At 42.1% G+C, this 24,602-nt stretch overlaps 2 protein-coding genes across 3 annotated transcripts in view; one reads left to right on the top strand and one right to left on the bottom strand.

The window, feature by feature from the left end:
* SERINC5 (serine incorporator 5) overlaps nt 1–6,648 on the top strand; it is a 40,535-nt gene extending 33,887 nt beyond the window's left edge. For both annotated transcript variants that reach the window (XM_063181042.1, XM_063181043.1), the window contains exon 12: nt 48–6,648. In XM_063181042.1, the coding sequence (XP_063037112.1) occupies nt 48–195 (148 nt within the window). In that variant the 3' untranslated portion in view covers nt 196–6,648. The remainder of the gene's footprint in view (nt 1–47) is intronic.
* Nucleotides 6,649–10,040: 3,392 nt separating this feature from the next.
* THBS4 (thrombospondin 4) overlaps nt 10,041–24,602 on the bottom strand; it is a 39,287-nt gene continuing 24,725 nt past the window's right edge. The window contains exons 11-22 of the mRNA XM_063180212.1: nt 23,194–23,298; nt 22,867–22,974; nt 21,277–21,436; nt 20,460–20,578; nt 19,573–19,625; nt 17,325–17,518; nt 16,856–17,034; nt 15,402–15,450; nt 15,108–15,304; nt 14,426–14,598; nt 12,181–12,320; nt 10,041–10,269 (exon numbers count right to left, since the gene is read on the bottom strand). Of these exons, the coding sequence (XP_063036282.1) occupies nt 10,208–10,269; nt 12,181–12,320; nt 14,426–14,598; nt 15,108–15,304; nt 15,402–15,450; nt 16,856–17,034; nt 17,325–17,518; nt 19,573–19,625; nt 20,460–20,578; nt 21,277–21,436; nt 22,867–22,974; nt 23,194–23,298 (1,539 nt within the window). The 3' untranslated portion in view covers nt 10,041–10,207. The remainder of the gene's footprint in view (nt 10,270–12,180; nt 12,321–14,425; nt 14,599–15,107; nt 15,305–15,401; nt 15,451–16,855; nt 17,035–17,324; nt 17,519–19,572; nt 19,626–20,459; nt 20,579–21,276; nt 21,437–22,866; nt 22,975–23,193; nt 23,299–24,602) is intronic.

Raw genomic sequence — 24,602 nt, forward strand, 5'->3', positions numbered from 1 at the left:
TAGTTAAAGTCTTTTGTGTCATTATATTTTTTTTTTCCCCTTAACAGTTATGAAAGTGCTCAGATTGAAAAATTCTTCACTGGAACCTGGTCTATCTTCTGGATTAAGATGGTCTCCTGCTGGGTTTGTGTCTGTCTCTACTTATGGACTCTTATTGCTCCACTCTGTTGCCCAACCAGAGAGTTCTCAGTGTGAACAGTCTAAAGGTCATTTAAAGTTTTTCTCTTTTTGCTTTTCTCTTTTTTTTTTGGAATGAGGAAACACCAATTATCCACTTATCATAATCTACCAGTTATTACATTTTTAGTCAGACTAAACAAATGATTGAAGACTTCTTTTACCATTTTTTATTATCATGAACAAGCATTGCCTAAGGGAACAAATCTGTTTTGAAACTTTACAATGCTTATGTGTGGTGTGTAGAATACACAGTTGTTGCATAAACTGGAATAAGTGAGGTACTCTTCAAATAACTGGCAATCTTTCTCTGGCTACATTGACAAGAAAAGAAATACTCATGGTGCAGATGGTATCTTTTTACTTCCCAGGAATGTTTGGTATCTTCCAGCAAATATGCATTAATTCCTTTTTATACTCTTTCATTAACTGTTTCTTTTACAGTTTCCATGATGATTTGGACTGCTGTTTTGTACAGCATATAATACTTGTAAGTAGTATCCAGATAATTTTTTTTCCAAAACCATATCTAAGTACTTCTGTAGAAATAAGAGAATATATAAAATTTGACTGCCAAAGCATCTACTAAAAATTGTTTATCTAAGTATTAAATATATTAAGTTATTTTATACCTAGATTGAGAAAGGAATGTACCAATGATAGTAAAGTATTTATTCTATTATTACTTTAAAGGCACATCGATATTTTATGCAATTCAGATTTAGCCCAGTTAATAACTGAATGGGAGTTCTACACGCAAATTCTCAAACTGAATTTTGCCCAATTTTGCTTTGCCAGGTCACTCAAAAGTTGAGTGTACTGCATGGGGATGTAAGATAAGGTACATTCTTTATTTACATCATTTGCTGTTGAGAAAATGATAGTTAGGGAGCACTGCCCGTTGCTGTTAAATTTAAAAGTGGGGTGCTCATTTACTTCTCTGCCCTGCTGTTTCCAGCTTGTCTCTAAAGGTCTCCCAAGTCTTCAGTTCTGTTTCCATGACTAGTTTTATAATATTTTACATGCATTGATGGTCAGAAAAGGACTATAGTGTGTCATCATCTTTTCTGCTTGTGTGTTTGTTGGAAAGTATTTCTTCTAACTACTATATTTTTATACTCCTCTGTTGATATTACTTTTGCTTTTGGGATGGGAGTTAGCCAGCCAATGTATTAATGGAGACAGAAATTCTCTTGTAGATCTCCTGTTCCAAACACTGTAGTAAGCAGTCAGAAAAGCAAAACCAGAAGACACAAATGCAACAAGCAGCTGTCTTAGCACAAATGACTTGATGATATTAAACACTACCTTGTCACCTTTTTTTAAATTAATTTAAGCAGATAATTTGGTGGTAAAACGGCAGTTCAAATGCCTTGAATGCTGAAAAACGTTGAACCCCCATATTTATCTGCATTCTGGTGGGATGAATTTATGACTTGAGCTAGTCCTGGTGGTTTTTGTCTTCTCTCACGCAACATGTGTATTCACACACATGTACAACAGTGTAAAATATCAACCAATTAGCAGCTCTCTTTTGAAAAAAAATATGATTGAGCCTTAAATCTTCATCCACTGCTTTCTGCAAGTCAAAGAAAAGCACAACATGGATGCCAATGGGTTGGCCAAAAGATTTGCATGCCTTAGTTGTTCTGTTGTAATAATTAATGGCTAATGCCCACCTGGTCAGTGATCTTAACATATTGGATCTTGATTCTCGTCTTGTTTTCATTGCCATTTTTAGCTGCCTTGTTGTTATGGTATTCCAGGACTTCTGTCCTGTTTGGAGCTTCTACGGATGTGATCTTCCCTACCCTGTGCACTCTTACCTGAAACAAAATATTCAGGTCTGCAGTCCTGTCTACTTATGCCACCTACGCCAGTGATTAGAGCCTCAAAATACATGTCCTGAGATCTGAGGGAAGGAGGAGTCTGTACAGCAGTGACTGCCTTGGTGTTCTTATTTGCACCACGAATTAAAATAGCAATTGAAGCTGGGCTTTGACACTGAGTTAGAAGAGCAACAAATAACTCTGGACAGGGAGGCAGGTTTTCCTCTCTCCCTTTGCTTCTGCTGGGAGGTTCTGATCCTGCCAAGAGCTCTGCTAGCAAGAACATTTCTGCCTCCATTTAGAGTCTTGCTACACAGATACTTCTGCAGCTGAAGTAGGCCTTTATTAATGATTTTCAATCCAGAAGCATTTATTTGTCCAATCTTTTAAGATGAGAGCTTGTGGGCTGTGCAGTGATGACTGATAGTTGTCCCACCTAACTCACAGCAGCAATTCTGACAAACAGTTTTGATCCAGTGCTGTAGTTGTGTGCTACAACTGAAATAGTCCAGGCTCATGCCTTGCCTGATCCTAAGAGGCGTGCAAGATTTGCCTTCTAGTGCCATAGATGTTGCACTATGAGAAACCAAGCTTGGTTGGGGCTTGTTTTTTTGCTTGTTTGTTTGTCTGGGGGTTTTGTTTGGAATTTTTCTTTTTTTAGAAATTAGCCATGGTTTTTGTAACAGAACAATCAGGGAAAGAAGCTTTATGGAGGAAGGCACACACACTATGCCAGGTTACAGGCTGCGAAAGGTTTTTGTTGTTTGGCTCTCAGACATCCCAGTCACAACTGTGGATGATCTTAATGCTGATCTCGGTCCTTGGATGCTCTTGTTTACGGAAACACTTATTTTATCTAGTATTTGCATCAGGGCTTTCTGCACCTCCTTATGCTGGTGTTTAGGGAAATAGCACAGAGGAAGCAAGGCTGTAAAAAGAAAGTCCACAGTGAGGCGTGGGTCCATTCTTCTTACACAGCACTCACCTCACTGAGCTGCTCCTTCATCCTTCCCTACTACTAACTATTGACCTTAGACATGTAGATCTGCAGGTGTACACAGAGTAGGAATAGGGCAGTGCCTGCTTACACAGTTTTGCCTACTTTGAGCAAATGCTTGTTGGGGGAACCCCCAAAAATAAATAACTTTGAGGGCCTGTGTGTCCATGGTGCCCTAGATCCAGCTGTGGACTTCCAGGCCTTTCTAAGGAATCAGTAACTAGTAGCACTTGGGTGTGCAAAGACTCTAGTTCCTCATCAAGACAAGGCTTCCTGCTGGCCAGGCAAATGTTACAGCCTTAGTGTTTGCTGTAAAATCTGTACTGTGAACTTCCATGTGCAACTACATAACAAAATCTTCGGCTCAGGTCAAGGAATCAAATTCCCAGCCCATAGATTCCAAACAGTTAATGCAAATGGGCTTAAAAAAAAACTTGTTAGGAAGTGCCTTCATACTTACTGCTGTGATAACTATTAATTCAGGTGGCGCTAGAACTGGAAAACCTGGACTGAGCCTGTGACTGGGTGGTGCTGCCTTGTAGCTTACACCAGTGTGTACAAGGCACAATCAGACCTGGATTGCACATGGAAGACCAAACAATCTGTGCTTGACAAACCTTTGGGGATAAGACTGCTTCAGGTGTTACTGTGCAGTGGAAAATTAAGTGGGAAAACTCACAAGTAGCCTGATGCTTTTGTAAATAAATAATTTTTTTACATTTAAGCTGTAAACAGTTAACTTTCTCTCCCCATACCTGAAAGTGCAGGTGACTGTCTGCTGAGGCAGTTCACAGCACAGTGTCTATCCTGCCTTGTACCATGTTTGTTCATTGAATTTGTTCCCAGACGTAAGCAGTGCAGCACTTCTGGCTCCTAGTGGATTTGGGCTGCGAGAAAGCTTACAAAGACAGCAAGACCAGAGAACATGTACTGTACTAAATTTCCTCTGTTTAAATTTAACTAATGCTATCTTTAGGAAACTTTTGAGGAACAGACAGTGTTGACAGAAGTCCTGCTGGGAAGGTGAAATAATTTTATTGGCTTTTTTCTGCTTTGTCAAATTTGCTGTCATAAAGTCTATATGGGACTTCACTGCTGCACTATCATCTGAGACTGGAACAATTTTACTTTTCTTTGTGAAGGCAACCAAGAGCCACAGTCATGACCGGTTCTTGTTTGGGGTAAAATAAGTGGGACAGACTCGGAGAGCAAGTGTCTGAATCCAAGTAACTGGACTAACAAATGAAATAGTAAAACTTTACTAGGGATGTGCGGAAAGCAGATGGGTATGCTCATTTGCTGTTGGCCACATAGTTCCTCAAAGTGTGCGGGCAGCCCTTGCAGCTGAGCTCCACTGCAGTCGCACATCGAAGGTATTGCATGTTTGTGATACTCTCAGCTTTCTCCTTCTAGCATTTCCATGAGGTTCAAACAGCTTCTGTGTGCCCAGCTGATGTGGTAAGTCCTGCCTTGGTTGGGCTGCTTTCCTCTGAAATGCAGAATTCAGTGTTGCTTGTGTATGTGTAGTCCAGAGAGAGGGATTGTCCCCTCACAGAATCATAAACACTGCATGTCTATTTATTTATTTATTTTGTGTTTTAGCACCTTTTTACAAGTCTATAAGTGCTTTGAGGTTATAAATTACGCATGTGTAATGGCTTTGTCAGCTACTGCTGCAGCCATTTCTGGGCTAGAACATTGCTATTAATGAAGCAACCATTGCACTTGTGAAAAAGCTGGTTTTTAACAGTTCTTTGGCTTTGAATGATGGCGTGAGGAAAACTTGGATACTTAAGATAGTGCGCTGCTTGAACTTTGGCTAGCAGCCCACAGTATCATGGGCATCTCTGAACAGATCAGCAACAGAGTAATCCATGAGGGTTTTTTAACTGCACTGTAAAGATTTTATAAACTGTTAGGCTTTTCTCCTAAGTTGATGAAGCAAAATACCACAAGACCATACCCTTGTGGCTAAATGAGTTGAGATTATCTACAGCTAAAATTTTGCTCTCATTTTCCTTCTGGGCTTTAGAAGCAATGTCTTTCACCTGGAGGCTGTATCTCCTTGTTTTACTTGCCTTTTTCTCCTTGGATATGTTTTTTAAAGGCACTGTTCACCTCCTTCATTCCCAGACAACCTGCTGCCTATCAAATGGGATGTCTTTGGTGCTAGAAACTAGCAAAGACCTCTTTGCCAAGTCTTACTGATCCTTTCCTTTTCATAGCAGGACAGCCTGCAGCATTGAAGCAGAGGCAAGGATCATAGTTTATTACATGGATCAGTTTTTCTCTGTGACAGCTGCTTCTTTGTTTTCCAAAGTGGCCTACGAGTTCTTGTGGGAGGGAAACACATAATGAACACCATGACATTTTACTTGTGTTTTCAGTTTTGTAAACAGTAGTTAAAATTCAGTGTTTCACATGACTGTACAAGTGAATGCCAGGGGTCAAGTGCTTAGAAAGCTTTAGCTTTTTTACTCAGAATGGGATACATAGCTTGGGAACTGGTGTTTCTCTGCATTTTCTACATCCTCATGGCAGAGTGCCCAAGTGCCTAGGATGGGGATGTAGACACAGAATTTGAAGCAGCAACTTTGAGACACTGGCATGATGACTGCTTTCTAATGCCCAAGGAAATTCTGTAGGTTTCAAGTAGGCCTTAAATCCCATTTGTTCAGGGGTTTTTATCAAATCTGGATTTGATTCTTTCCTTACCTGTTCAATAATGTTGTTTTTAAAAAGTTAGAAATTATATCAGATATAAGCCATGTTGGCTTCCCCACTGCCTGCCAGTCCCTGATAGTTCCCAGTATGTAGCCTACAGACATTTTCACAGACTTGTTCAGAGCCACGTTTGTCAGCCTTGAAACCACTCCAGCAGCCCAAAGCTTCCAGGGATTTGCTCACCAGAGCTGCAGGGTGCAGCACTGCAGCCATGCTTTTGCCAAAGAAGCCTCAGCGTGAAGCCAAGAAGAAAGTGCAAAGCCAAGAATTTTGGAAAACTAAGGGGAAGTAATGGATCACTGGACATACCGTAGCTTTAGTTTTCCTCTTGCCGATACAAGTCCAGGTGCTTAGATGTCCTTTGGACATCCATGCAAACTTAAAGTGCGGAGAATTAACTTCCAGATGAAATCATTCTTCTTGTAATATACAAGCTGGGAAAAGATTTACTAGGAACATAAGGGTTCAGCTTTTGCTTTTTGTTCACCACTGATGCGTGGTGTTCAGTCTCATATATGCCATGTTCAAAAGCTGGATGCAAAATAGTTGTCAAAATATAAACACATTTTCTTAATGGTGAGGGGATTATAATTAGTCTTTTTCAAGGTTCTTTATATCTCAAGGGAACTTTTTGGTGTGTATGTGTGGTTTTATTTTATTAAGCTGTAGCCCAGTGAAGTGGAATTTTGCTAGTTTATTTAACTTTTTTGCAAGTGTTGTGGTCTTTAGTAACTGTAAGAGTTTGACTTTAAGGATTGGTAAAGATTCCAGAATTGTAAGATCTTGCCTGTAAAATAGTCAACAGCTTTGCCTTTTTAGCATGTTAATGGTTTTTATGGACACTTCCTTTTGTATACTGAGTGAATGTATTGTTTTAGATTAATGTTTAATGGACCAATAAAATTTTTCTTACATTTGAAATGAATGGTTGTGATACATTAAATTTTCAAAATCAGTTCATTCTAGAAGAAACTTATAAAATAAGCTAAATATATGAGTTATGCAGTTACTGAGCCAGTAAAAGTAAATTGGTTGACCTTTTACTTTCACTAAATTTCAGTGTTGTTTAACAAAAAAATGCTGCTGTGTGGAATATTAGAGGCCTCCAGTGTCCATGTTGTTTCTGTATTTCTCTGATCTGTGACACTGGATGATGGCAGATTTCACAGATCTGTCTGCGGCATCTGTTCTGTACAATCCAGCTCCTTGAGATGTGTAAGATACCTTTGCAATACAAACAAAAGATCTTCAAGGCTGATGTATCACTGAAGCACTGTGCAGCTGTTTGAGATGCAAATCTCTGATTTTTTTCTTTTTCCCTCACTTGCCCAGATGGTGGGTGGCCAGCTGTTGAGCTTGACACGCTGAGATCCACACCAGGGAGAGTGCTTTGCCTTCACAGGTGGTAGTTCCTTCCCTCTCACCATCCGTGTCCTGTTTCAGCATGCGTCAGCTGCCTCCTGGTACTGGTACTGCTGGCACCGGTGCCAGAGAGCTGACCAGACCCACACCAAGACACAGTTCCCCGTGGATTTGAGAAACTGCTGACCAAGCTTCCAACGGTGGCTGTTATTCCCTGTGCAGCTGCTGGTGTGTGAGAGCTCTGGTGCATGGAGCTGGGAGGGTGTGTTTGGGCTGAGGAGGAAGGCAGAGGCAGGTATCAAGGACTGGCACAGTCAAGTGCCTGTGCTCCATAGCCTCCTGCCAGCCTGCCCACCGCTGCCCTCACCCAGCACTCCAGCATCCTGGCAGGATGTTCCCTCCTTGCAGTTCCAGCCAGATGGTCTTCAGGAAACAGAAGCACTTGAAGTGTATTTGCCATGGTGTTTGGAGCACACAGGAAAGAGTTAACCTTTGTTGAGAGGGTGGATCCTGGTGCAGAAGCTGCAGGATTCTGAACTCCAAAGTAGTAACAGCTGCTGCTCCAGCTGAGTGCAGCCCTGCTGTGCAGTGGTGGGGTCAAGAGTAAGCTACATGTTCAATTTTAAAGATGTGGGATTGCAGCATCTTCAACTGCCAGGGGCCACACATTGAGCTATGTCTGCATTGCACAACAGTCCAGAAGGGAGTTGTGGTGCTAGAGAAGCTTGTTTAAACTCTTCTAAATAGGGACTGCACAATCTCTGATGAGAATGTAAGAGGCAGAAGGTTTCCCAAGCCCTGACTGTGATCTTGGGAGAAATGTTTGCTACAGCTGGCTTCACTCTTGAGCTTATAGGCTGCCCAGCATTTGGTGTATCCATGTAACAGACACAGTAAGCTCCAGCATCCCATTGTAAGGTCCCAATAGCACCTTCTGAAATTCAAGTTCTGGCTGTCTGACTTGTGACTTTTATCTGTGGCTGCCAGCACTGCAAGCCCGAAGGTTTTCTGTCAGGGGTGGTTAGAGGCTCACAGCTTCACACAGTTACCTTTGGCAACAGCTTGAGAGCCAGAGCCTGTATCTCACCTTCCAGCCTCCAGTGCCCATGGACTGGAAGGGAGCCCTGAAACAGGCAAGCTCCATGGTGGCAAACCAGCTGATAAGGCAAAGGGCCAGGCTGCTCCCTCCCAGCCACTGCAGCAGGAGGAGACGGGGGCTGAGCAGAGCTTTGAGCCTGGCAAGGGTTTGAAGGCCAAGTGCAGTCCTGTTTTCTGATGGAGCTGGTGCCCATGCTGCAGACAGGTCAGGGTGGGCCAGGCCTCTCCACTGTGAGGAGACCACTTGTGCAAAATGTGAGCACTGCAGGCCCCACGTGCTCCACAGTGGTGGCATGGTGAGCATAGCTACTGCCTTCTGCCCAGGCTCTGCCCACACCATTCAGAGAGGATTTCTGCCTGGAGAAGGGGCTGGTTTTGGTGAAATGCAAATGTTTGATAAGGAAGATGTAAATTTGTTTTACAGTGTGTGTTCTCCTTCATAAATGAACAATACTGCATTACAGCCCATGCCTCAGCTAGAAAAACACACTTTTTGTCATCTATTAAGCATCATTTGACAATGCCCTCTGTGTTGCTCCAGAGTAAAGAGCCTTTCAGTCAGACATCTGGTGAGTGGTTGGGTTTAGTGATGCCAAGGGGAAAGGAGGACTGAAACTGGAGGACCTTTCATCATGAAGCACTGAACCGAATTAATGCTTTGGCATTGTGCTTTTTGTAGTGGGACTCTGGGATCCTCATGGGCCAGCTCTGAGGGCCACCCTGCTTCCAGAAACGTTGGCAATGTTGAAGGAGCTCATGGAAAAATTCTGCCAGAAGTCAAAGCCTCTGATAGCTTGTAATATCCTTAAGGGTATTTTTCTTGTACTGAGAACAAGAAATGTGTTTTTGTTGTTTGGTGCTCTCACCTGATAATTTAACTCAGCATTCCCCATGTATCCTAGTGCTGGGAAAGAGCTAGGACTGTTCATTTTCCCAGGGTTACTTCTGATTTTAAAACTCTCACTATATTCCTTCCCCCTCCCTCCAGACTGAAGTGTCATATCCAACTGTCCTTTTTGAAGTCATTCTCTTGCAGTTATTTTAAAAGTATTTAGTTATTTTTAAAGTAATTATCCTGTCTATTCAACAGTCCTTGAAGCTTGTCCTCTCTCCCTTCATAGCCCCATTTTGAAAGACAATGTAGTAAAAATGCACACTGTATTAACACCTTTCTGCACTTCCAATTAGAGAGTGCATTGTGATGCAGTTTCTTTTGGCTGTTTTCAGTCCTTTTCTAATGGTTACTAGTGCTTAATGTGGTGTTTTGGGGTTTTAGTTTGGTGACTTCTTTGCATTATATTACACTACCTGCCTAGAGAGCTTGGCTCTGGTCAGGCTTTGTGTATGTGAAAGCTAGGATTGTTTTATCTAGGTGATTCTGTATTTATTATCTCTGTAGTCCTTTTGTTTGTTTTAGTCACATGCAGTCGTAAGATGTGACTGCAATGCTCTGCTGTCAGCTTTTTTGCTCTTCCACGATGTAGTAGTGTGACTCACAATTTTTGGGAGTGAGAGGTTCAATACATTGCTTAAGAGGAGGTCTGCCAACGGTAACAGTCTCCCAAGGCCTTAAAATGTCCTAAAGGAGATATAACCTATTCCCAGGAGGACTGGAAAGGTACTACAAGTCTCGGCCAAACAGCTCCAAACCATTTCATTACCAGATGCAACCTGTTGTTTATAACACACTCAAGGTGGAGAAAATTCCACTTTCTTCCCTACCCTGTTTAATACTGAATCCAAAAAAGCAATATGTGCAAACTTTTCTTGAGTGTATTTTGAGCAATTTGTTACTCCATTTACATGCTGCTCTTTAGATTTTAGGGCAAATTTCAAAAGACATGAGGGCCAAGTATATTTTGTCTCCTTTTTATTTCACTTTTTTACAAAAAAAAAGTCTGACATAGTCACATCAATGAGAACAAAGCTGCGGTGTGCATTCTGACAACAAAAATCATATAAGGATTTAAAATATATTGTTTTACTGTTTGCAATAGCAATGTTATTTTGCTTTTACTTTTTAAATATCCCCAACACCAAATTGCTGCGCTTGAAATTCTTGAAAGTCCTCTGGGATGGTGTCTGAAAGCAGGAAAATACGCAAAAGTTTAGTCTCTTCTGATAAAATTAAGGAGCACTTAAATTACCCACCTAGTCTATTTTTAGGTAACATGCTTCTATTTTGTTTCCACATTGATAATGAATAGGGAATATTTTCAGTTTTATCTGTATACCACTGAGAAAGAGGCTAACAAGACAGCGAGTGCTACAGTCCACAAAAAAAAGAGTACTGTCAATCTTCAAATTACGTATCTCTGAAGACTTTGTGGCTAGCACTCTTAAATTTTTATCAATGAACACTGACCAGAAAGGCAAGAGATATGCTTGTCTTGCTGTGCATGCCAGACACATTTGTAGCATCAGCATCTCTATTTCTCATGTATCCTAATTCAACTTGGATGTGATGGTTTCCCAGGCCACAATAAGGGACAAAAAGCATTAACCCCAGGACCAACAGCATCTGGCATAAAGACTTGAGACTTGGACAAGGATGCTGGAGATGGATCAATGTCATAAGAGCAGCTACAGTTCTGTTTGAAGAGTTATTTGCAGTCTACCTTTACCAGATCCCACAACATTTTATCTGGAGAGCGACAGAGCAACCACAGAGTTAAAGCTGCAGCCAGCAATGGAGCCACAGCAACAAAGCTCAATTGCACGACCTCAACTTCACTCTGATTATTTCCACCCTGATGCAGGAGAGGTAGCTCTAAACTCAAAAAAAAGACATGTATATAAACAAAGAGTATTTAGGAAAAGGGGGTAAGTCCTTTGCTTTTTGCTGAGCACCTTTAAAAGGCTTGAAAGGAATTTCAAGCCTTTTCTGCATAATGTAGGAACTTCTCTGATACGAGAACAGAGATACTGTGGGACTTCAGAGTTCTTTTGAGTGGGTTTCATTGTATGTAGCTCTTGCAGCAATGCCACTTGCCTGCTCACTGCCATGTAAGTGTGACTCAGTGGCAGCTTTGATACATGCTTTCTGGGGAAACTACAATACTGAAAATACTTACCAAGAAATTTTTATTTGTATGCACTACTGTCTAGAAGTTCCCTGTTTAACTGTGACCTCCATGAGCCAGCCTAGGTGTGCTAAGTGTCCAAGTACCAGAGTCCATCAGCATAACATATCACAGAGTGGCCCTGTCCCCTGCAGTCCTGGACTGGGCTTCTCAGGGCCACAGAAAACAGACAAGGAAATTATTCCAACTTGGCTAGTAGACGATTTTCCAAAGATGGGGTATGGATGATGAGAGGAAGAGGGGCAGCCCCTTCAGCCCTACTTCAAGTTACCTGAACTGCTGCTGGGACAGAAATACCCTGAAATGATCAGACTCTATGTGAGTGATGAAAAGTTTGAGTTATTTTGTATAGTTGATGATCGGGACTAAGCTAAAAGGCTCTTGCCTCAAGAGAACTGAGCCAGCACACTCCCACAAAAACAAAAGCATTCCTACATGGGAGGAGAAGCATCTTATGACCTTGTCTGCCCCGCCACAGGACCAGCCAGCAAGTACACAAGTGACAGTAATGCCTGATGCCTGAGCTCACTGACTCTCCAGGTGTATTTCACCTTGTATTCAAAGCTCAAGGCATCTTCATACATTTTGGCATTGCTGCGTTTATTGTGTGTGTACAGCTCTCAGTCAGTTGGTTTTATGTAACATTCCTAATTCTCTGATGACAGCTGTGCCCCTCAGATGGCCCATTCTCTGTAGCAGAGTGACTGCTCTGGGAGGAGCAGCTGTGAGGTGTTGTTAGGTCCTGTCTGGCTGGGCTGCAGTGTGCTGCTGGTGTCAGGGGAGGCATTTCACAGCTGTGAATAACTTGTAAAAGGAAAGAATGCTAAATGGCTTAGTGCAACAGCCTTACTACTGGTTCTTCATTGTCACATGCTTGTTGTTAACTAAAATGGCCTGAGAGCAACATTACCATTGCAGCGATATTTCAGGTTGGACCAAATAATGTTTTCCTGAGAGAAGCAGAAAACTCCAAGCCGTCCTCCACGCATCGTGGTGTCTATAGTTACACCAGAGTCTGCCACTAGGTCAGAGCCTTCATAAAATCTTGCCCTTAATGAAAGCAAACAGAAGCTCTATTAGGTCATTTCTAAGGCTGTAACATTCCTGAAAGTAATGTTATCCATGGAGACTCTATTCTTGGACATGCTATCCCTCCTATCCAGCCCAGGGGGAAGAAAGAGTTAAGGTAGCTCTTGTGTAGAGTGGGAACTGGAGCAATGCTGCATGCTGGCAAGAGCCAGACAAGGGAGGGTTTTTTGAGGGGTTTCTACATATCCTAAAAAAACTTTGGAATGTTTGTTTTTCCTGTAGTCAGTCCAGCTGAGTGCTTTAGCTCTTGAAATTTTCCACAGTCAATAGTGATAGGAGAACCAGACTAGATCAGAAGAAGTCTAGATGGATATTGTCTTGCATAGTTTGAAGTTTGAAGCTCAACTTTTTTTTTTTTTTGTAATAGGAAAAGTTTCAAACAAACCATTGGGATGTTAAACTTGTCTGTGAGATTTCTGTAAAAATGTGTATATTATTAACTCCAGGAACTGTTTTGCTGATCTGGCACCTTCTTGTTAGAAAATGCATCAGCAAATTCCCAAATAGCCCTGTGAAAGCTGCCCCCACCAGTTTCCCAGTGTGCTCTGTACTGGGGGCTCGAGCAGACCACAGTGGAGCCAGCTGGGATTTTGTTGCAGCACTGCCCACATCAAGTCCTCAGCCTATGGGATACAGGGTAAATGACCTGGAGGATGATGACCCTGGAGGGCCCTGTTCCAGATAAGGATACTGCTGATACATTTCTGCATATAAGAAAAGAGCAAACGGTGAAAGGAATGAAAGTTCCTGTGACTTTTCATAAAATACGAAAAAAAGCCCAAATCCTGGTATGTTTCTGATTTTATTTACTCATTTGCTGAGTTAGTCCAAAAGTATCTGTACAATGAATAGAATTTGTAGCATTGCAAATTTCCATGGGAGAGGCTGGCTCAAGTGACTGCCTTGAAGCCTCGGAAAACCTTTGCTAGACACACAGTGGTCTGTGGCATCTGCCCTAACCAGAGCACAGCACGAGGAGACAGAGCTGACAGAGGCTCGCTTTAGGCCGGGCTGCCTTTAGTTTTAAAGGGTTCTGTGTCACAGACTGTGCTACCTTTCCCAGGTACAGGGAGCAATACTTAGGCTGGTCAGAGAGACTGCAGCCATAGGAGATGTTTGCTCATGCAGCAGCTTCATTCACGTCTTGGTCTAAATGTAAGTTGCCACTTGAGATCAATTTGCTGCTGCCCTGTGGCTGGGGCACAATAATTGATGGTATAAATGTTGCTAATCCATTTTAGTGTAAAAGTCAATCATGCTCACTGCAATTGCCACTGAAGATGATGCTTTGCATTAGAAAAGTGGAATAATTACACCATCAAGTTATTGCATCTCAAGTGCAGGGTGGCGATTTTCTTGAAGAAAAGCTGACTTACCCATATTTCTGTTCTATTTTAGGGTTGAAAGACCTGAGCTCATCATGCCAGGGCAGTTAGGTGTTTGCATTTTAACATCAGCCTTGATCTACAAATGCAATTCCTGCTGATTTCTCTGCTGGATGTTGCAGTAAAAACTCACCTGAATGGTGATTTTTTAATATTATTAACTATTTTTTCCCCAAAACCACCAAAATAAGAATATAAAACATGCATTACAAAGCTTTTACAAACTTTCTGAGTAATGTCAAGTCTATCACATGAGAATAATGACTTTTTAGTTAGAATCACAACTTCTAAGTGGACAACTTTTATTCTGTTATCCTAGAATACATAAATGCACTATCCCAATTCCAACAAAAAAAATTAATATATCAAAATTAGGAAAATTTGAAATATATTGCTTTTCAGATCAGTGGCCAGCAGTAGCTTGGAAAACAAGGTATTAAAGCCAGAAAAGAGCTCATCAGGATAAGGCACAGTTAAAAGACACAGGTGGTCCATACAAAGAGATTTAACTTGGAATTGACTAGGAAAAGAGCTGCAGGCTGAATTGCAGAAGTCTAATTTGTTATTAGGCTTCATCAGTACAAAGCCCAGACATAATACAAATTCTGAGGTTATCATCTGAGTCAGGTGTTGAGAAATTACAGTATCTGTACTCACCTTATCTATCCTTTCCTCTCTTACCTGATATAACCAATCTGAGGTCTGTGCTGCAAGAACCAGCGATAGGAGACTTTGTCTTTCCACCCTACATTTCGGGGGTCCTTCCACAGCAGCCTGACCTGATCGTTGGTGTCCCCTGTGTGCCAGAGGGAGTTGCGGAGGTGCTCGCCTGGACCTGTCTTGGATTTCACAGCCTGCAAAAATACAATTTTCCAACACTGACCACAGAGAAAAGTCACTTTCAGGAGCCAAGATTTTTTTTTTTTAGTGAGGAGCAGGTCTGCAGAAGCATCCACTCTACTACTAACAGGCCCCTAACTTCTGTTCTACAGCCACAGCCACTGCGTACATGGACAAAGCAACCAGCTGGGTACCTGGACAAAAGAAAATGAGGCAACCGGACCAGTCAGGGTCAGAGCACAATCACTGCAGAGACTAAATGGTCCAGCTGATCAGAAAGGCAAGATTAGGTTCCTTAAAAACCAGTGCTCTTAAAAGGGCTGTGTGACAGCTGCCTGACTTAGCTATTTGGGCAGCAGTTGCCAACAACAGAGAACAGCAGTTGGGCAGCAGAGCTGACGTGCAGTGCAGTGGCTTGGCTTATGCATGGCATGATGACCCAGCCCGTGGCCAGCACACGGCAGGATGGCACAGCCAGGCTGCAGTGAGCACTGTGTCCTTAGCCAGGAGCCACCACCAGTACCTTTAGCTGAATGCCGGGCTCTGCAACAGCTCGGAAGGGAGTTGCTTGCCAGTACGTCTGTTCCGTCTGTTTCCACATTACCACATAAAAGCTAGAGCTGTCTTGATAACCAAAAATAAAGCCAGCATAGTCGTCATCTGTCACTGTGTTCACGTGAAAAGTGCCCTCAAAGTCAACGCCGTTAAAAGCTGTGTAACCTGAGAGTACACACAAGTTAAAAACAATTCTGCAGAACACATCTTCATATTCAGCATTTTCTGCTGGAAAACTTGAATCTCAGAAGACGCTACATACCAACAGCAAGACCAGGATCACTGTTCATAGTCTGCACAATTTCCATCCCCTGTAAGGGTAAATTCAGGGTGGTTAGCATGTGTGGTAAGATGGGTTGGCTAAGCCTTTTCTGGTCTCCCTCTAGCACCTCCTTCATCCCTCTCTTTTGTTTGCTCACAACATATCTTAGCTCTAAACTAAAATCAGTGAGAACTATAATCAAATAGTAATGTTTCAGCTGCTTGCACAGCCTGAGTTGGTAATGATTTGTTAGCTTTTCTAGTGCTGGTATTTTGATACTTTACATACCGGTATTTCGATACTTTCTTTCCCTACCACAGTCTTCTGGAAATCTGAATCTGGCCAAAACTGGGGTGCAGGGGAAGAGGGTTGTGGGAGGAAGAGTGCTTTTCCTAGGCTTAGCTCATACAGTTGCATCACAGAGCTCAGCATTAAACTGACTGCCAGGACTGTGTTAAGGAAGATGTGTACATCCCAGCTGGCTTGGCAAAGAGTTTTGCATTGGGAAAAAACTGCATGTTCCCTGTGACTCATAACACATTAGCCTCCTGGAAGGCTAAAATTTGTTAGTGTAAATAAGTTACTGGACTCCATCTAGGAGTACTGGAGTACACCGGGGTCCAGCACAGGGACAGGGACCTGTTGGAGCAAGTCCAGAGGGAGCCACAAAGATGATCAGAAGAAGGATGGAGCATCTATCTCTTATGAAGATAGGCTGAGAGAACTGGTATTTTTCAGCCTGGAAAAGAGAAGGCTTTGGGGTGACCTAATTGTGGCCTTCCAGTACTTGAAGGGAGCCTACCAGAAAGATGGAGAAAGATCTTATTTTACCAAGAGCATGCAGAGACAGGACAAGGGACAATGGATTCAAAGTGCAAGTAGGTTTAGATTAAGTATGAGGGAAAACATTTTTACTGTCAGGGTTGTGAGGCACTGGAACACATTGCCCAGAGAATCTCCAAACCTGTAAGTGTTCAAGGCTGGCTGGAGCTCTCAGAAACCTGGTTAAGTGATGTGTGTCCCTGCTCATGGCAGGTTGGGGTTGGAATGAGATGAGCTTTGAGGTCTCTTCCAACCCAAACCATTCTATCATTCTATAAAATACTCTTTTATTTAGCACATCAGATTTTTAAATTATGGAAGGATTAATGAAACTTGTTTGTTACTGAAATATTTCAACAGGGTAACACATGTCTGCCTTCAGGCAGCAGTGAAATCTACCCAGAATAAGTTGGCTAGCATGTAGCTGTTTTAGAGTATTAGGAGCATCAATTTTGATAGCTTGAAGGCTATCAAAAGGAAAATTCCTTTGTTATTACTCCTGAAAATATTCCACTAACCAACACCTTCCACTTTTCACATCTGCCAGAGATGCAGCAACTACAGAGCTAATTGTGTTGCAGTTTTCAAATGATCTTTCTCAGACAGGTAACAAAGACCAAGTGTATTTTTACCTGGTTCAGAACCACCCAGTTGGGATCAATCTGTGCATCTCCCTCTGGGTCCAACACCACTGTCTGATAGGCCCTGAAGTCTGTCAAGGTGATCTCTGCATTCTCAGGGCACACATCAATCCGATCAATCACTGTATCCTGGTCAAAATCAGACTCACAGACATCACCAACTCCATCACCTGAATGCATCAGAGAAGCAAAAGGAGATTTGTGGTACAGCAAGTAGTCACACTGCCTCAGCCACAGGATTAGGGTGTCCAAGAAGCAGGCAGAGCATCAGCCCTGCTGGCTGTAGTGCCTGAGAGAGTGCCTCTGTTTTGGCTATAGGGCCAAATCAGTAGCCTGAGTGCTGCTGTTGTTCCTGGGATGAATGTATGCATTGGTAATGACAATGTTGCATGCTGGTGCACTCATCTGGAGATGAATGCAGTGCCTGAGAATCAAAGTGGCTCCTTAAGGCCCATATTACCATTATCATCTTCCTGCCCCGGGTTGGGGACCAGCCTGCAGTTGTCAGGGCCCGGGGGCAAGAGATCAGGAATGCCATCATTATCATCATCCTCATCACACTCATCACCCAGCCCGTCCTTATCTGTGTCCAGCTGGGAGCTGTTGATAACAGTAGGGCAGTTGTCTGTGCTGTCCTGGTGCCCATCACCGTCACTGCAAGCACAGAAACAAAAAAGAAATGGTATGCCAGCATCAGCTCCTGCCTCTGCACAGGGAACAGCACGGACGCCTGAGGGGAAAGCACACCAGGGGAAGCTCTGGAGCTGGAAGCAGACCAGTGGGCAACACAACCTGTTGTTGCTCAGGTGGCTGAACTGCAAGGAGAGCAGGAACAAAGAGACTCAGATAAGATAAGGCTGCACGAAAGCAAAGGAGCCAGGAACTAAAAAAGACTCCAAGCCAGGACCTAAAAAAATACTCACAGAAAATAAAAATAAGCCTTACACGGTGTGGGAAACATACTGGAGCCCAAGACCCCAATCAACATCCACTCCTGAAGGGCGTGTAAGGCATATCCAACAAGTGCAGTGTCACTCATCAAGAGGCACTCAGGAGACAGCGAGAGCTGGACACCTTGGGTCACTTGTCTTATGTGGACATGTGCCTTGGTGCTCATGAACATACAGGTGTAAGTGGGAATGAAGCTTTAGGAGAGACTCTACATGAGCACCTGAAATCAGACTTATTTAAATACAAGCACTGTTCTCACCCTCCTCCACAACAAGTTTTTTGTGGTGGATTTGTCGTCTGGTGGACTTGCCATGTGGTGGACTAACTGCCATGTTAGTGCTTGGACTCAATTGCCTTGAAGGTGTTTTCTGAACTAAATTATTGCATCCTGCAGGGGGGACATACAGTAAGAAACAGAGGAAAGAGTCTGTAGCTCCTTCCAAGCCATGGCTGCATCAGCTGGTTACAGGGAAGGCACAGGGACATAGACTACAGAAGAGGGTTCAAGAAGTTATGTGGTGGCTACATAACTTTTCCATCCCAACTGTTAAATGCATCCCTGAAGAAAAACTGCTTGAAGTGTGTTGTGTTTTGTATGCACACCAAAACCAAATTGCTTTCTAGCAATTAGCAGGCATGCTTTCCCTCAATAGTTCTTGTTAGCACAGGTGGAGCAGAAATTACCTGCAGCCAAATTAAAATCATGCTGTGGCTTATAGGTAGGAATATTCCCAAATACCTCTCCTGCTTAAGAAATGTGCTTTAGTTTTAGGTCAGAGTTTGCACAACATGTTTGCCAATGTTTGCACAACACTGAGATCAAATGCAATAAGCACCATCCATGTGTATGCAAGGTTAAGCATGTTTCACACAGGAAATGCTTCACACACATTAGTGAAGTTTATGAGGGCGGTAAAGCATTTTTTTAAAACAGGAAAAAGAACAAAGACATATCAACTTAAGAGTAAAATACTGATGGCCTTGGCAGCTACTGGCCCAAGACTGGGAATGATCCCTACACAGGGATCCCTGCAGGTCCCTTCACAGACAGTAGCACCCACCAATGGCCCTGGGGTGAAACCCTGCAGCTGTCTGTGGCTGATGAAATCCTGTGACAGCACAGGATTTATCATTTTCCTTGCCTCTTGCTGTAGGTAAGGTGCACATGGGAGAACCTGCCATCCCTTAAGGTGGTTATGCAGAAGCTGCTTCCAGAGAAGTGATGCAATTTCTCATGGGATGTGCTCCTGTGAATGCCCAAGGCATATGAAAGCCATAGACAGAGGATCCTTGCCAGTCTTGCTGTGCTAAAGCAAAGGGGCTGCTCTGCGAGTGTTTTACACTTGATAACAGAATTTTGTTTCTGCAACACTAGGTTCTCAAGGAAATAAATAGAGCCCTTAACTGTGAAATTTCTGCTAAGAAAGCAGAGAAATAAAAGAGGAATGAAAAACAAATCAAAAAAGGAGAGACAATTTCTCACTAAGAAGCTCTGAGCAGTGCTCTGGGTTTTACAGCCAGAGAACTGCTTGAACATCACTTCCACAGAACTCAGAGGAAGCCTGTGAATGGCTGCAAGGGTGAAGGCACTCTAAGTGTACTACCACAGGAGAGGGAACAAACAAGGCTAATAAATACTAACACTGTTCTTGAAATAACATCTCTCAGCAATTAAATCCAGGCTAGCCTGAGGAATTACAGCTCTCCAGGAATCAGCAGCATGCTTCAGCTCAGGACTAGCCTCCCTCACAGCATACCTGTCCTGATTGGTATCACAGGAATCTCCAACCAGGTCATTGTCGACGTCCGACTGCAAAAGAGAACAGAGAAAGTTCCAGTATCAGCTGTCAAAAGCATCTATTTGCACAATTAAATCAAAACACAACCAAATCAAATACAACTAAAGTAAATGCATGAAAAGACATGCATTTTCTCTCTTGCATCATCCATCATGCATTTTCTCTCTTGCATCATGCATCTAACCAAAAATTCAGTTTTATTAAAGAGAAAAGACAGTGAATAAACACAGTTAAACTTAATTGAAGAGCTCAAGCAAGATTCCTCTGCTACTGAGAAGAAGTAATTCTCATTTCTAGCCAAGGTTTATATCTTAACCATTTTTAAAAATCTACTATGTTTCTTTATGGTTTCCAACATTTTTCATTAGTCACAGGGGGTGAAATCAGAATTCCTACACATGAAAAGTTACAGTGACTTCTCACCTAGGAGCACTGGGAGAAAGTTTTGGTAAATAAGGACACCAGGATTTTTGTCCTGATTAAAGAAATATCAAGGATAACTAAATCACGGCCCTGTGTGGAGTCTGACACTGAACTCTGTGGGACTGGAGCCCATTTCAGAGCACGAGAGTAGAAGATACATGCTGGACAGAGGTCCTAACAACATCCCAAATGGTGAGAGTACAACTGCTGGCTCCCCCTTTTCACATCAGGAGAGTCAGCAGGTCTGTAAAACTCTCCTGAATACCTAAATATATACTATATATTATATTATCCAGAAAATACACTCTATTATTAAAATACAAACACTATGGCTGCATGGGTTGCTTCATTCTCTTGCACCTTTTTAGGCCTCAGCAGTCCTTGTCTCTAAACAAGAATAGTTTTTCCTTCTGCCTGCTAACCTGGTTTGGGTTGCTGATTGTAGGGCAGCTGTCACAGGCATCACCAACACCGTCATTATCTGTGTCCTCCTGGTCTTCATTGGGGATCCTCTGACAATTATCCAAAAGGTTCTTAACACCTAGAGTAAAGCGGATTGTGTGTTAGAGACAATTTCCATATTTGTCCACACTGGACAATATAAACATTGAAACAGTAAAGATAATATTCCTTTTGAGCAACTACTTAATGAAATGCAATTTTTAAAAAATATGTAATTCCTGCAATGAAATTATAAGTCTGCACATAAGTTAATCTTCCTTATGTGTGCATCACTCATTTAGTAGTAGTTAGGAACATCTCACTAAAGCACAGCTGTCCACCCCATCACACTCTTTAATTACACACAATTATTTCTTATCCTGTTCCTGTATCACAACTTGCAGGACGGGACATTCCACTTTTTAAATTATATTTGAAGAGGTGTGAGTTTTTCACTTCTTTCAAGGCTCCTACAGCAATGAAAATAGTATGTTATGTAGCTCTGGGTACCAGTGACTGGCAGTCACTGGACGCCCTGGAAAGTTTGTACCTTTAATGAAATGTTGAATGATCAACAACCTTAACTTCTATATGAAACATGGCTTGGCTTCTCTGTTACAGTGTACAGTGCTTCCAATGCAGGCTAAGATATGTATTAACTAAATTAAAAGGATTAAAGCCAAAAGTTTCATGTAGAAAGACTCTGTTACAGCTGGTGACATGAAATCTCCTAATGTGCAGCACACTCTGGGAAAATCTGAATGATATCAGAGAAGCCGAAAGTAAAAAATCACCAACCATCTCCATCCATGTCATCATCACACGCATCTCCTTTCCCATCACCATCTGTGTCCCTCTGGTCATTATTCAGGACATTACGGCAGTTGTCACAAGCATCTCCGAAGATATCTTGGTCACTGTTTCTCTGGTTAACATTAGGAACCAAGACACAGTTATCCTGCAAAAGACACAGACTCAGACATCAGTCCGGCCATGAATCTTTAATTTCTACTTCAGTTGATTAACAAAACTCTTGTATTTATTTCTACTTCCAAAAAAAAAGTGTGAGCAGTTTTGACATTTTATGTCAATATTAGCTCTGGATCAGATTTCACTTGCTCCCTCAAAGCTCTGCTTTGAACACACTGTGGGAACCCTAATGACAAACGCCCAGCACCATAATGCTTTACTTATAACTTGATTTCTGATTCTCATTTTGCATGGGTGCATGGTGAGGAACCCGAGTTTTCTCATGTGGTCCTTCTCAAAAGCTGCAGTTCAGAGACTCTGACAAGCTTTGCAGACGCTCTCAGTGAAAGGCCATTGCCCCCTTCTGGTACAGACTCGTTGGAAAATGGGGAAAGAACTTCTTGATGCAAAAAGGCATCAGTTTTTGTTTGGTTTTGGTGGGCTTGTTTCAAGAAAGCTGCTATTGACTTTTAAAGTCCACCAGGAGGTATACGGAGAAAACTTTATGTCAAAGTGGTATAAGCTCATTCCAGCTCATTCATGACCTCATCCCCATTGCCCATAGAGAAGACTAATAGAAACAATATAGGAATTACTTTATTATGAAGGTGCTGAACCTGCAAATAGACTTACAGTTGTACGAGGATTTTTTCGTTTTAAAACATTAATAAAACTATTTGATTTAAACTAGCAGAATTTAGTGTGGAACTCTGTGGCAAAACAGCCTGAGAAAGACCCTCTGTGACTGCTAGTCTGTCCCAGACCCTCTATGACTGCTGGTGTGCCCTAGCTCCAGGTGGATATTTGTACTCTGGATAACACATTCTTGTTGGCTTGGGAGCATATTAAGCAGTATCAGTCAATGACCTCGATATAGAACAACGGTTGGCTTGTAAGAATACAGGGTGAAAACAAAACCACTTTTCCAATCTGATGTGTCCTCTAATATATTCTGCCACATGTACCCATGTGGAAACCTCTTCTGCTTTGAGGACACGATCCAAAGCTTTTCAAGTTATTGGCAAGACACACATTCATTTATGTGGGTTTTGGATCCCTGATGAAATGTGTTGTCAGGTCAACCTGCTCTTTAAATAGAAAGATGTTAATGCAAGAATGTTCCTGAAGTCATGTTGTGGGAGAGTGTGACAGAAAGACACAAGCTCTATACAAAAAGCTCTATAATTAAATGACAAAAGGTAGTAACAGAGGACACAAATGTGGGATTTAAGGCTGTGTGGTTTAAATCTTATAAGAATGAGCATTATATAAAAGAATTTAAGGGGCCACTGACAGTGACGGGTATGTAACAATCTCTGGCAAAGAGTAGCGAGTCAGATTTCAGAGTCACTTCCCACTGCAGCAGTGGGAAATCCTTCTGTTGTCACAGACCCCTGCATCCTGATCTATACACAGCACCTGCTCATTGGGAATGCCATCTCCATCTGCATCGTCATCACAGGCATCTCCAATCCCATCACCATCAGCATCTTCTTGTCCAGAGTTTGGGACAAATCTGCAATTGTCCTAGACAGAAAAGGAGACAAGTCTGATGTTCTGGAGGTAAACTGGATGCCTTCATAATTTGAATTTTTTCTATTATTAATTATTAAAAATTAATCACCAAATTAAATAGAATTCAATCACCTGAATAAAAGATTAATACACTGAGTCATATTTCTTATAGTCTTCCTCTTTATCCTTTCATGCTCTGAATTATTACAGAATTAAGAAAGCATTTCTTACCTTTCTGCAGTTTTCAGCAGAGCATGAGAGTTCTTCATTAGGGTAGCCATCAATGTCAACATCTTTTCCACAAATATAACCATCACCAGCCCAGCCAATGCCACACTATCAATAAAACATCATAGCAGTACTATCAAAAGGTTAATGAGTCACTGTAGAAATATTCAAAAAGGAAAACTCACACCAGTCTTGAAAACAGCAGTATATCGAAGTCATGGCGAGACACTGAAGTACAATGAGATACAGAAACCTTTGAAACAAAGGTTTTCTTTCCACATTGAGAGATGCTACAGTGTATCCAGACATTGCTAGAAAGAGCTACAACTTGATGTTAACTGGAATGTGTGCCTGTCACACCTAATGATTTCAGTGGGAGCTGTCTATAAGATTTGTTATAGACACTGGCCAGGAATTAATTTTGGCTCCTCACTGGCAGGTTGAGTAAAAGAAAAGAGCAACTAGGTAGAGTCTGCACCTAGCATCTGGGCATGGGACACATGGTGAGATGAGATGACTGTTTTGTTCACTACCTCAAGTACACATCTGCAACTAGAGGAAGTTTTAAGAGAAAACTCTATTGGCAATTACTAAGTTTGCATCTGCAAAACAAATGCATCTGCACACAAGTTTCTCCTAGCCAATTTTAAATTATTACTGTTTCAAACCAACACATCATTTGTGTCAAAGACGTATGCTAAGAATTGCATGTCAAAATCTGACCTTCCCTTAAAACCAGGACTTGCCCACTACAAGTATCTAGGCATCTTCCCATTACAGCATGGACTTAAAATATCCTATTACTTATCTTTGAAACAGATGCACTTAAAAATGAGACCAAAGCAAGTGCCAGCAAAAGCATGCTCTGTACCCAAATTTAGGACACAGGATTAGTCTCTTGCTTTACGCTGCGAGATGGAAAAACTAAGTAATATACTTCAGTATACTCTTTACAGTGGAAGTTCATAAGCTACTTGTGCTCCTCTGCCCCCTTGGCTGGTCAGCCTCGTACAGCCTCCCTGTGCCTGGAATCTGTCCTCTCACTTTAGAAAACATCATCTCTACCAGCCAGCAAATACAGACACGTTGGCTATGCAGAGAGGATCCTTACTCACAGCTACGTAGCTGAGCAGCAGGAGAGGAATTTGTCCTTGTGATGTCTTCTCTAGAGTGACACTTGACAGTCATTTCTGAGGGGACTACACAAAGTCTACAAAAGTGATTCCTAAAGATCTAATTACACAGGCACAGTGAATATGATACATTAATATGGCTGCTTTACAGACATGTGGCAAGAACAAAACAATTGCAAGCCAGTTTTCACAGCTGGCCAGTGTGCCATAATTAGTAAAATATCCAACTGTATAAAATGACCACAAAGCCATTCTCATTTCCAGCCTAAAAATGGTTAG

This window comes from Melospiza melodia, chromosome Z (genome assembly GCF_035770615.1).
Source record: "Melospiza melodia melodia isolate bMelMel2 chromosome Z, bMelMel2.pri, whole genome shotgun sequence".
NCBI lineage: Eukaryota > Metazoa > Chordata > Aves > Passeriformes > Passerellidae > Melospiza > Melospiza melodia.